General features: G+C 40.4%; 1 protein-coding gene across 6 annotated transcripts in view; it reads left to right on the top strand.

Annotated features, from left to right (window-relative positions):
• Positions 1-13,124, top strand: part of LOC112250011 (collagen alpha-1(XII) chain) — a 94,477-nt gene that overhangs the window by 45,957 nt on the left and 35,396 nt on the right. For 4 of the 6 annotated variants that reach the window (XM_024419801.2, XM_024419800.2, XM_024419805.2 and 1 more), the window contains 10 exons: positions 424-563; positions 4,748-4,877; positions 10,157-10,296; positions 10,518-10,647; positions 11,087-11,226; positions 11,421-11,544; positions 11,828-11,970; positions 12,096-12,225; positions 12,598-12,740; positions 12,858-12,987. In XM_024419801.2, the coding sequence (XP_024275569.1) occupies positions 424-563; positions 4,748-4,877; positions 10,157-10,296; positions 10,518-10,647; positions 11,087-11,226; positions 11,421-11,544; positions 11,828-11,970; positions 12,096-12,225; positions 12,598-12,740; positions 12,858-12,987 (1,350 nt within the window). The remainder of the gene's footprint in view (positions 1-423; positions 564-4,747; positions 4,878-10,156; positions 10,297-10,517; positions 10,648-11,086; positions 11,227-11,420; positions 11,545-11,827; positions 11,971-12,095; positions 12,226-12,597; positions 12,741-12,857; positions 12,988-13,124) is intronic. The other 2 variants (XM_024419803.2, XM_024419804.2) reach the window with 2 other exon arrangements.

Below are 13,124 nucleotides of genomic sequence, written 5' to 3'. Positions count from 1 at the left end.
CGGCCGGACGTTCCACAACAGACACCTAATTGTCAACCATTTGTCATAATATCATTCCTCGTGTCATTAAATGAATGTCGTTTTTCATGTCATAACATTGTCATTCCTCGTGTCGTTAATGTCAATCATCATCATGTCACAATGTCATTCCCCATCAATGTCCCCATCATTGGAAATGCATGTGTCATATAGTATAGTAACGTTACTGGCTGCTTCACTCTCCATCATGTCGTTTACATGTACTTCATCACCAAATCATGTGTTCTCATCACCTCACCCCCTATCCTCATCATCATCGTTTCATCCAGCTTCCTGACCACCATGTGATTGTGGATTGGTAAAGGCTGCCTAATGTTCCCTGCAGCTATTTTATATAAACCACCACTGTCTTGGGTCAGTGTATTGATTGTAATGTGTTCCTAGCTCCCACTGGACCTCCCCAGAACCTGCAGGTGTTCAATGCGACCACGGTCACTCTGACAGTGAAGTGGGACCACGCCCCAGGCCCCGTTCAGAACTACAAGATCTCTTTCCAACCTGTGGCTGGAGGCAAAGCTCTCTCGGTAAGTACGACACACACCCTCCAGCAGTTTCTGGAAATCAGTCATCTGTTAACAATTCCCAGACTGTTTTGCAATGACTATGAGTGTATTGTGAGTAACTGATAAGTAGTGTCTACCCAGAACTAACTTCTAAATCCTATGCCCTCTTGGTATGACATCTCTCAGTTCACTTACCTATAATATAGAGGAAGTGGTTCTTGCTCTCTAGTCTGTAACTGAGTGGTATCAGTGTGATGCGTCAGTATCTGTGTGAGGTTTTCTCCAACGTGCCGGAGCTAGTTTAACCCCAATGATGAAACCATAAGTACTTCCCAGTGCAGTAAAACACGTGATTTTCCTGTGTTTTTTATATAATTGCCTTTTAGTGTAAGATCAGTTTGAAAGGTCTGCATGATATGCCAGCCTGTTGTGGTGGGATGGAGTTTTGGCCTGTCTGGTGAAATCACCAGGTGGTAAATGAATTAATAGTCTCTGCCAATAACAGCTCGTTTTTAGTTTTCCCCTCCCCACTCAGACCACTCCCAGACAATCCTAGCAAAATTCTAGCTTGAGAAATTGCTTTTTGCTAAGAAGATATTTTTGTAAATTTTTTACCATTTTAATTGAAAACAATCACAGTAAGGTACTTAATTGTTACCCAGAAAGGATTTGATATTGAGATAAAAATGTCTGCATTGAACCTTTAAAGTCAAATGGCTAATTCCGTTCTCATAAAAATACTTAAGCATTTCTAAATTGGTTTATGTAATATGAAATCCCTTTCCTCTTGGGATCCATAATTGGTGTCCTCCTCGCTATTTTGTCTTTCTCCACATTGTTAGTTTGACGTTAGAATTATGACATGGTCCTCCTATCCAGTCTGTTTGTGTACTTAAAGGAGGTCTGTATCTAGCAGCCAAGACCACATTCTTAACTGATAACTTAATTGTGACCTGCTACGGAAAATGTTAGGAAATACCTTTTTTTTGTTTTTCGGTTGACGATGCGCTTATATGAAAATAATTTGGTTAGTTTAAAATGTTTTAAGTGTCTGAGAAGTTATGACAGGGTACCCCAAACATTGTATCAGTTCTCTAAACTATGATTTCAACATGACACCATCGGACAGAGCTGTTACATGTCTATCTAATCCCATCATAGCACATCATTGGAATTATATTATAGTATCGCTGTCCACTTAAAACAGTATGGAGACATACTGCTGTTGGGATGTTGTGGTCTGCAGACGTGTTGATTTAACATAAGCCATATAAGCCAGGCATGACATTCACACTTGGGACCCTCAAGTGCCTGTCTCCAGTGGTATAAAGTACTTAAGTAAAAATACTTTAAAGTGCCACTTTTTTGGGGTGTCTGTACTTTACAATTTATATTTTTGAAAACTTGTACTTTTACTTCACTGCATTCCTAAAGAAAATAATGTACTTTTTACTCCATACATACCCAAAAGTACTTGTTACATTTTTTATGCTTAGCAGGACAGGAAAATTGTCTAATTCACGCACTTATCAAGTGAACATCCCTGGTCATCCCTACTACAGTACCTCTGATCTGGCGGACTCACTAAACACAAATGCTTTGTTTGTGAATGATGTCTGAGTGTTGGAGTGCCTCTGGCTATCCTTAAATAATAAAAAACAAGAAAATGCTGCCGCCTGGTTTGCGTAATATAAGGAATTTAAAATTATTTATACTTTTACTTTTGATACTTAAGTAAATTTTTGCAATTACATTTACTTTTAATACTTAATTATATTTAAATATCAAATACTTTTAGACTTGTACTCAAGTAGGATTTTACTGTGTTACTTTCACTTTTATCTGAGTCATTTCTCTGAAGTATCTTTACTTTTACTCAAGTATGACAATTGGGTACTTTTTCCACCACTACCTGTCTCTTATATAATGGTTTAGTGATGTTGAAATACAAAAAGTGGATGTGTAGTCTAGGTGATCTGCGAAAATTAATATGTCAGACAAGCGAATACAATGGAAAATGTATTGTAAGTTGTCCATTCCGTGGCTATAACGTTTCATGCCATTGGTAGATGTTGCTTACTGTACAGTTGTAGGATCTTAATTTGACCAGTATTGTCGCTGCAAGATTATTCTAAATCTTATTTGACCTTTTAGTCCATAATGTTGCTTGTATGGTGGTTAGGCTATTAGCTAGAAAAAAATGTGGTTAAATGAAAAGTGCAATACTGTTGATCTAACCGTGTGTTAGTGCGAGTTTTCTGTGAATTTATGGAAATCACAAAGCTCATCTGCATTTCCTGTGGTGCAGGAAAATTCTCAGCATCAAAAAAGTGCTCAAATTAAGATCCTACATCTGTAGTTCCCATTAAATGACAGGATACATTTAAAATATTGGCTTGTAGTATTACGAAATTGTTCTTCCATGATGTCTAGTGTCCCTCAAGATCAATGAATCTTCCCTTTATACACTACTAGTTTATGAACACAGTAGTGAAAGAAAGGCAATTGTTCTTTCTTATAAGGTGTTTGAATAAGCAGCTCTGTTCACACAAATGGGTAAATAATTCATCCTTGGGGAACCCCGCTTTTGTTTCTGCTAGACTGAAAGGAGGGAAAAGGCAGGGAAAGAGGGGAAAGGAGGGGAAAGAGAGAGTTAGAGAGTTCCCTGGGCTCGGGGAGAAACCGTGTTCGTACTCCACAGCCTCGTAAAAGTCCAAATTGATGTAAGAGCTTTGGAGTTTACATTGGTCATGTTTGGATGGCTTCCCTGTGACAGTGTAGAAGAACTCTGCTTGGCCCCAACCACCCCAATTGGGTAATATTTGGTTGACATGTTAATCAATGAGATTACAACCTCTTTTCACCCACTCAAAAAGACAGGCAATAGTTTGTTGAATACTCAATATTTTATCACTATGCTTTCAACCATCTAAAAGCATAACCAAATTCCAATGGGAATACAATGTTAGATATATGTTTTATTAGGACCGTCAAAGTTATCATGTTAATCATGTGTTAATGCTTTACATTTTTAATGGAGTTAATTGTTTAGATGCCATTGATGCCATTTGAGCAAGCATTTTGAAGGAGAACTCAATTAGTAGGACTCAATCAAATCAAACTTTAAATGCACTTTAAATACAGTTTGACTTAATTTAGTAATTCTTTAATAATTTAGATGAGTTTTTCTTTGATGGAGACATGAATCCAACATGTTTTTTAAAACTAAATTGACCAAAGATTTAAACCCTAGTCCTGTATGTACAGTATTGTCTATTTTTAGTTGAATCCATGGTTGAATTTACACAATAGCTGTTGATGACTGTCCAAATGCTATATACTGTAGGCTTAAATAGCATCATTGATTATACAGGATTGATAAAGTATGATTACATTTAATTTGCTCTGTTAGATCTACCCTTTGGAAATGACTTTGATAGCAACAGTGAATCTATTATGTTGAGAATTGTCAATGGTCATTCTCAAGATAGCACATTGGAAACAGTCTGTGACAAATATCTTAGCTAAGCAGGGCTGGGCTTGGTTAAAACCCTAGATGGGAGACTGAAGTGTAGCTGTAGATAGATACATTCTCCAGGAGGAGGTGCTGCTCAGTCTATAGTTTTTTTCTTATACGTTGAAGATCTGACGTTGTTTCAAAGTGACAAATTCAACATATTTTACACAAGGTTTGTCAATGTTGAAAATCGGTTACCATGATGGCATAATCCTGTGGTTGAAATTTCACCCTCAAAACAACCGTTTGATTACTTTTTTCAAATGCAATGTATTTTCCATATAGATTCCACAATACAATAAAGTGACAAATTACGTTGAAAAATGTTGATTTCACCAGTTTGTGCCCAGTGGTGAGCTAATGAACTTCAGGGCTTTTTGTCTCTGAGCCGAGGAAAGGGGAAGGGGGATACCTAGTCAGTTGTAGAACTCAATGAATTCAACTGAAATGTGTCTTCCGCATTTAACCCAACCCCTCTGAATCAGAGAGGTGAGGAGGGCTGCCTTAATCGACATCCACGTCTTCGGGAAGAGGACAGCCCTAACCATTAAAAGAGTTTAGCTTGCCATCCATCTGTCACCCTGTTCTAATAAATTACTGTTTTAATATCGATGTGAGATGTTCTCACTTCACTTCTCCTCCCACAGACAAAGAAAAGCCTCTGACTTTGTTGTTGTCCCCCAAACAGACCCAGGTGGGAGGAAAGAAGAACAGTGTAATCCTCCAGAAGCTGATGCCTGACACTCCCTACTCTGTCACCGTGGCAGCTATCTACCCCAGCGGAGAGGCCAAAGACATCTCAGGCCAAGGAAAGACCAGTAAGTGGACCTGGAACCACCAGACCTGTAAAAGGCCAGAAACCACCTACAACATTCTCTTAAACAACTTCTTAGGGCTGAGATCCCGCTAACTGGATCGATATGACAACAGCCAGTGAAAGTGCAGGGCGCCAAATTCAAAACAACAGAAATCCCATAATTAGAATTCCTCAAACATAGAAGTATTTCACACTTCTTGTTAATCCCACCACAGTGTCCGATTTCAAATAGGCTTTACGGCGAAAGCACCACAAACGATTATGTTAGGTCAGAGCCAAGTCACAGAAAAACACAGCCATTTTTCCAGCCAAAGAGAGAAAATCAGAAATAGAGATAGAATTAATCACTGACCTTTGATGATCTTCATCAGATGACACTCATAGGACTTCATGTTACACAATACATGTATGTTTTGTTCGATAAAGTTCATATTTATATTTTAAAACATCTCAGTATACATTGGTGCGTTATGTTCAGTAGTTCCAAAAACATCCGGTGATTTTGCAGAGAGCCACATCAATTTACAGAAATTCTCATAATAAATGTTGATGAAAATACAAGTGTTATGCATGGAACTTTAGATACACTTCTCCTTAATGCAACCACTGTGTCAGATTTCAAAAAAGCTTTACGGAAAAAGCAAACCATGCAATAATCTGAGTACGGCGCTCAGAGACCAAACAAGCAAAAAAGATATCTGCCATATTGTGCAGTCGACAGAAGTCAGAAATAACATTATTAATATTCACTTACCTTTGATAATCTTCATCAGAATGTACTCCCAGGAATCCCAGTTCCACAATAAATTGTTCGATAATGTCCATCATTTATGTCCAAATAGCTACTTTTGTTAGCGCGTTTTGTAAACAAATCCGAACTCACGAGGAGCAGACGAAATGTCAAATAGTTCTGTTACAGTCCGTAGAAACATGTCAAACAATGTATAGAATCAATCTTTAGGATATTTTTTACATAAATCTTCAATAATGTTCCAACCGGAGAATGCCTTTGTCTGTAGAAAAGCAATGGAACGCAAGCTACCTCTCACATGAATGAGCATCACGAGCTTGTGGCACTCTGCCAGACCACTGACTCAAAGAGCCCTTATGAGCCCCTCCTTTACAGTAGAAGCCTCAAACATGTTTCTAAAGATGGTTGATATCTAGTGGAAGCCTTAGGAAGTGCAACATGACCAATATCCCACTGTATCTTCAATAGGGAATGAGTTGAAAAACGACCAACCTCATATTTCCCACTTACTGGTTGGATTTTTTCTCAGGTTTTTGTCTGCCATATCAAATCAAATCAAATTTATTTATATAGCCCTTCATACATCAGCTGATAACTCAAAGTGCTGTACAGAAACCCAGCCTAAAACCCCAAACAGCAAGAAATGCAGGTGTTGAAGCACGTTGGCTAGGAAAAACTCCCTAGAAAGGCCAAAACCTAGGAAGAAACCTAGAGAGGAACCAGGCTATGGGGGGTGGCCAGTCCTCTTCTGGCTGTGCCGGGTGGAAATTATAACAGAACATGGCCAAGATGTTCAAATGTTCATAAATGACCAGCATGGTCAAATAATAGGTCTGGGACAGGTAGCACGTCCAGTGAACAGGTCAGGATTCCAAAGCCGGGGCGGCAGGGTAGCCTAGTGGTTAGAGCGTTGGACTAGTAACCGGAAGGTTGCAAGGTCAAACCCCCGAGCTGACAAGGTACAAATCTGTCGTTCTGCCCTTGAACAGGCAGTTAACCCACTGTTCCTAGGCCGTCATTGAAAATAAGAATTTGTTCTTAACTGACTTGCCTAGTTAAATAAAGGTAAAATAAAATAAATAGCCGCAGGCAGAACAGTTGAAACTGGAGCAGCAGCACGGCCAGGTGGACTGGGGACAGCAAGGAGTCATCATGCCAGGTAGTCCTGAGGCATGGTCCTAGGGCTCAGGTCCTCAGAGAAAGAGAGAAAGAGAGAATTAGAGAGAGCATACTTAAATTCACACAGGACACCGGATAAGACAGGAGAAGTACTCCAGATATAACAAACTGACCCTAGCCCCCCGACACATAAACTACTGCAGCATAAATACTGGAAGCTGAGGCAGGAGGGGTCAGGAGACACTGTGGCCCCATCCGATGATACCCCCGGACAGGGCCAAGGGGGGGCGCCAACCCAGACAGGAAGATCACATAAGTGACAAACCCCTCCAAGGGACGGCATGAAAGAGCACCAGTAAGCCAGTGACTCAGCCCCTGTAATAGGGTTAGAGGCAGAGAATACCAGTGGAAAGAGGGGAACCGGCCAGGCAGAGACAGCAAGGGTGGTTTGTTGCTCCAGAGCCTTTCTGTTCACCTTCACACTCCTGGGCCAGACTACACTCAATCATATGACCCACTGAAGAGATGAGTCTTCAGTAAAGACTTAAAGGTTGAGACCGAGTCTGCGTCTCTCACATGGGTAGGCAGACCATTCTATAAAAATGGAGCTCTATAGGAGAAAGCCCTGCCTCGAGCTGTTAGAAATTCTAGGGACAATTAGGAGGCCTGCGTCTTGTGACCGTAGCGTACGTGTAGGTATGTACGGCAGGTCAGGACAGAATCAGAGAGATGGGTAGGAGCAAGCCCATGTAATACTTTGTAAGTTAGCAGTAAAACCTTGAATTCAGCCCTTGCCTTAACAGGAAGCCAGTGTAGGGAGGTTAGCACTGGAGTAGTATGATCACATTTTTTGGTTCTAGTCAGGATTATAGCAGCCGTATTTAGCACTAACTGAAGTTTATTTAGTGCTTTATCCGGGTAGCCGGAAAGTAGAGCATTGCAGTAGTCCAACCTAGAAGTAACAAAAGCATGGATGAATTTTTCTTCATAATTTTTGGACAGAATGTTTCTGATTTTTGCAATGCTACGTAGATGGAAAAAAGCTGTCCTTGAAACAGTCTTGATATGTTCGTCAAAAGAGAGATCAGGGTCCAGAGTAACGCCGAGGTCCTTCACAGTTTTATTTGAGACAACTGTACAACCATTAAGATGAATTGTCAGATTCAACAGAAGATCTCTTTGTTTCTTGGGACCTAGAACGAGCATCTCTGTTTTGTCCGAGTTTAAAGGTAGAAAGTTTGCAGCCATCCACTTCCTAATGTCTGAAAAACAGGCTTTTAGCGAGGGCAATTTTGGGGCTTCACCATGTTTCATTGAAATGTACAGCTGTCATCCACATAGCATTGAAAGTTAACATTATGTTTTCAAATGACATCCCCAAGAGGTCAAATATATAGTGAAAACAATAGTGGTCCTAAAACGGAACCTTGAGGAACACCAACATTTACAGTTGATTTGTCAGAGGACAAACCATTCACAGAGACAAACTGATATATTTCCGACAGATAAGATCTAAACCAGGCCAGTGTAGACCAATTTAGGTTTCCAATCTCTCCAAAAGAATGTGGTGATCGATGGTATCAAAAGCAGCACTAAGGTCTAGGAGCACGAGGACAGATGCAGAGCCTCGGTCTGAAGCCATTAAAAGGTCATTTACCACCTTCACAAGTGCATTCTCAGTGCTATGATGGGGTCTAAAACCAGACTGAAGCATTTCGTATCCATTGTTTGTCTTCAGGAAGGCAGTGAGTTGCTGCGCAACAGCCTTTTCTAAAAATGTTGAGAGGAATGGAAGATTTGATATAGGCCGATAGTTTTTTATATTTTCTGGGTCAAGGTTTGGCTTTTTCAAGAGAGGCTTTATTACTGCCACTTTTAGTGAGTTTGGTACACATCCGGTGGATAGAGAGACGTTTATTATGTTCAACATAGGAGGGCCAAGCACAGGAAGCAGCTCTTTCACTAGTTTAGTTGGAATAGGGTCCAGTATGCAGCTTGAAGGTTTAGAGGCCATGATTATTTTCATCATTGTGTCAAGAGAAATAGTACTAAAACACTTGAGTGTCTCTCTTGATCCTAGGTCCTGGCAGAGTTGTGCAGACTCAGGACAACTGAGCTTTGAAGGAATACGCAGATTTAAAGAGGAGTCCGTAATTTGCTTTCTAATAATCATGATCTTTTCCTCAAAGAAGTTCATGAATTTATTACTGCTGAAGTGGAAGCCATCCTCACTTGGGGAATTCTGCTTTTTAGTTAGCTTTGCGACAGTATCAAACATTTTTTTTTGGATTGTTCTTATTTTCCTCAATTAAGTTGGAAAAATAGGATGATCGAGCAGCAGTAAGGGCTCTTCGATACTGTACGGTACTGTCTTTCCAAGCTAGTCAGAAGACTTCCAGTTTGGTTTGGCGCCATTTCAGTTCCAATTTTCTTGAAGTTTGCTTCAGAGCTCGGGTATTTTCTGTATACCAGGAGCTAGTTTCTTATGAGCAATGTTTTTAGTTTTTAGGGGTGCAACTGCATCTAGGGTATTGCTCAAGGTTAAACTGAGTTCCTCAGTTAGGTGGTTAACTGGTTTTTGTCCTCTGACGTCCTTGGGTAGACAGAGGGAGTCTGGAAGGGCACCAAGGAATCTTTGTGTTGTCTGTGAATTTATAGCATGACTTTTGATGCTCCTTGGTTGGGGTCTGAGCAGATTATTTGTTGCAATTGCAAACATAATAAAATGGTGGTCCGATAGTCCAGGATTATGAGGAAAAACCTTAAGATCCACAACTTTTATTCCATGGAACAAAACTAGGTCCAGAGTATGACTGTGACAGTGAGTAGGTCCAGAGACATGTTGGACAAAACCCACTGAGTCGATGATGGCTCCGAAAGCCTTTTGGAGTGGGTCTGTGGACTTTTCCATGTGAATATTAAAGTCACCAAAAATTAGAATATTATCTGCTATGACTACAAGGTCCGATAGGAATTCAGGGAACTCAATGAGGAACGCTGTATATGGCCCAGGAGGCCTATAAACAGTAGCTATAAAAAGTGATTGAGTAGGCTGCATAGATTTCACGAATAGAAGCTCAAAAGACGAAAACGTCATATGAGTTATGTTATAGTCATAGACATCATTCAAAACAGTTTCAGAAACTTCAGAGTGTTTTCTATCCAAATATACTAATAATATGCATATATTAGCAACTGGGACTGAGTAGCAGGCAGTTAACTCTGGGCACCTTATTCATCCAAGCTACTCAATACTGCCCCCAGCCATAAGAAGTGTTAATAGATGTATCATTTTAGAGTACATTCAATGAAGCAGATAACTCTTTTGTGAAGTATTTTTATTTCAGTTCACTCAATATAAAGTAAAATGTTTTAAACACCATATTAAAGCACTTTATGATTTAATCCAGAGCCTCTGGGTGGAGTGAAGAACCTGCAGGTGACCAACCCCACCATGACCACCCTGAACGTGAAATGGCAGGCGGCCGAAGGAAAAGTGAAAGAATACAAAGTCATCTATGTACCTGCTGCCGGTGGAGCTGAGAGCATGGTAGGACTGCCAGGAAGTCTCTCAGCTTTCTGTTGGCTGACTGTGTAAAAAAATATTCCAACAGTTCACATCTCAAAATTAAATGAGAAATAGCATATTCATGTATTGTTTGAAGTTGTTTGTTTTATGAATCACAAAATATGACAAACAACTATCTTCAGTCAAACAGAGTTGGTAGTAGTCATACGTTTATAGGTGTGATGTCTTTGTGTAATGTAAAGGAGACTGTAGCTGCCACAACCACCACCACTGTTCTGAAAGGCCTCCTTCCAGACACCCTCTACACTGTCTCACTGGTGCCGGTCTACGAAGTGGGAGATGGACAGAAACAGTCTGAAAATGGAAAGACAAGTAAGACTGTCTGCAATCTAAGTCTAAAGATCTTTAAAGATCTTCTTAAGATCATTAAGTGATCTTTTCAGAGACTGATAATGGCCTTCTTAGAAGCTGATTTATGAAATAAATCCATAAATCCATAAATAACCATCAATGCAGAGGATACCTCTCCATTGAGTCTGTATTTAAACTTCATACAGACTCCTTGCAATGCTAAGTTCAATCAGTATAAAGTTTCAGGGACTGAGTAATGGCCTTCTTAAAAGAGATTAGTTTCATCAATGGACAGGATAACTCTTTATTGCTCTATTTGAACTTCATACAAACTCCATAAGATACGAGAAGTTAACATAAGATAATATAGTAATTTATTAAGCACTTTAAGATATTACTTTAATAAGTACTATCAATCAGTATGAAGTTATATTATTAAATCCCTGGTTGGTGTATCCAGAGTCTCTTGGTGGAGTGAAGAACCTGCAGGTGACCAACCCCACCATGGTCACATTGAACGTGAAATGGGAGGCGGCCGAGGGGAAAGTCAAAGAGTACAAAGTCATCTATGTACCTGCTGCCGGTGGAGCTGAGAGCATGGTAGGACTGGTAACTGACAGTGTAGAAAGTGTGGTTACTTTCAAGGGTATGAGTACCTATGCACTCATAATCCTTATACACTCCTGTTTGGCTGAATATAGTTGCTTGTCATATTTTGTGATTTGTATCATTAGTTATTGTTAAGTTGGGTGTGGGCAGGCGTTAATAATTGTATTATGTATATGTAATGTAAGGAGACTGTGGCTGGGACCAACACAGTCCTGAAGGGCCTCACACCCGACACCATCTACACCGTTTCAGTGGTGCCTGTCTACGACGTGGGAGACGGCAAGAAAATGTCTGAGAACGGAAAGACAAGTAAGAAAGTCTGACATTGGGATGAGGGATGGAGAAATTGATCATTTCAGAGAATCGTCAATAGTGAGGATAGCTCTTCATTGGTGGATTGTAATTCCATGCGATACCAAGTTCATTCAGTGAAAAGTGACAGCCCCATATTTAAGTCTTCTTTGGTATATCTGTCAAAAGTCAATTTGTAAAAAAGCTATATGCACTCATATTGAATCAATTCCACTCTGTAACGGCTTGAGGTTATTGACACCATTTACTTGGAATGATGTTGATGTGTCTTCTACCTCAGGGCCTCTTGGTGGAGTGAAGAACCTGCAGGTGATCAACCCCACCATGACCACCCTGAACGTGCGCTGGGAGCCATTCGAAGGGAAAGTCAAGGAGTACAAAGTCTTCTATGTACCTGCTGCCGGTGGAGCTGCTGAAGCCATGGTAGGATTCTGCTGAGCTGACAGTGTAGAAAGTGTGGTTTCCACATTGCGTGCCATAAAGTTAATTCTGGGTGTGTTTGGAGTGGGCAGAGGTTAATATTTTGGTTGTGTTTGTGTAATCTTTAGGAAACTGTGGCTGCCACTGCCACCAGCACTGTCTTGAGAGGCCTCCTGCCAGACACTCTCTACACTGTCTCACTGGTGCCTGTCTTCGCAGAGACAGAGGGCAGGAGGCAGTCTGAGAACGGAAAGACGAGTAAGACTGGCTGATATCCAAGCAATCATTCCAATGCGCACTTCCATCATGTTTGCAGTACACCTCAGATCCCAGACCAAGCATAAATTCCCTAAATTTCATACATTGTCATCAGTACCTGCTGTATAATGCATATTTGTATTCACTTTTTGTATTTTCCTTTTAAGATAACTTAGTCTGTATGGTATGGAAGTGTGGAAGATCATTGCTGCCTCAAACACATTTTCTTTGTCCGACCATTTAAAAAAATGTTCGGGTAGCAATAACCTTCTGTAAACAGTGAGTTTTCAATGTAAGATGATTATCAGTAAGATAATAGAGTTACATTGGACATAGAACAGGTTTTCTATATTTAGTTGATTTCCTCACCAGGACCGTTGGGTGGAGTGAAGAACCTGAAGGTGACTGAACCCACCATGACCTCTCTGAAGGTGAACTGGGACCCAGCGGACGGAGCCGTGCGTCAGTACAAGATCTTCTTCGTCCCTGTGGCTGGAGGAACACCAGAGGAAATGGTGGGTCTCTTTCACCTTATCACCTCATAAATAGCCTTAAGCTAATACACTTCGATAAAGCATTTCATCTGCAATCAGTCATCTAATTCAAATCACTTTCCACCTGTTTGTAAACAGGAGCAAGTACCTGGAAGCACCACCACCATCGTTCTGAGGAACCTCAAGCCTGACACACCTTACACAATATCAGTGTTACCTATCTACCCCGCCAGAGAGGGGAAACGCCAGGCTGAGAATGGAAAGACGCGTGAGTAGCAATGTAAAATGAAGTGGTAGCGTATGCAATATCGAAAAGTGATTTGGGAACATTGGAAATATAAACTGAGAAACATAAAATAATGGTTAACTTGATTTCCCCAATAATCACATAATCGTAGTACCACA

Source organism: Oncorhynchus tshawytscha, linkage group LG05 (genome assembly GCF_018296145.1).
Source record: "Oncorhynchus tshawytscha isolate Ot180627B linkage group LG05, Otsh_v2.0, whole genome shotgun sequence".
Lineage (NCBI taxonomy): Eukaryota > Metazoa > Chordata > Actinopteri > Salmoniformes > Salmonidae > Oncorhynchus > Oncorhynchus tshawytscha.
The sequence above is the reverse complement of the archived record's forward strand: the minus strand, read 5'-3'. Positions and strand labels throughout refer to the sequence as shown.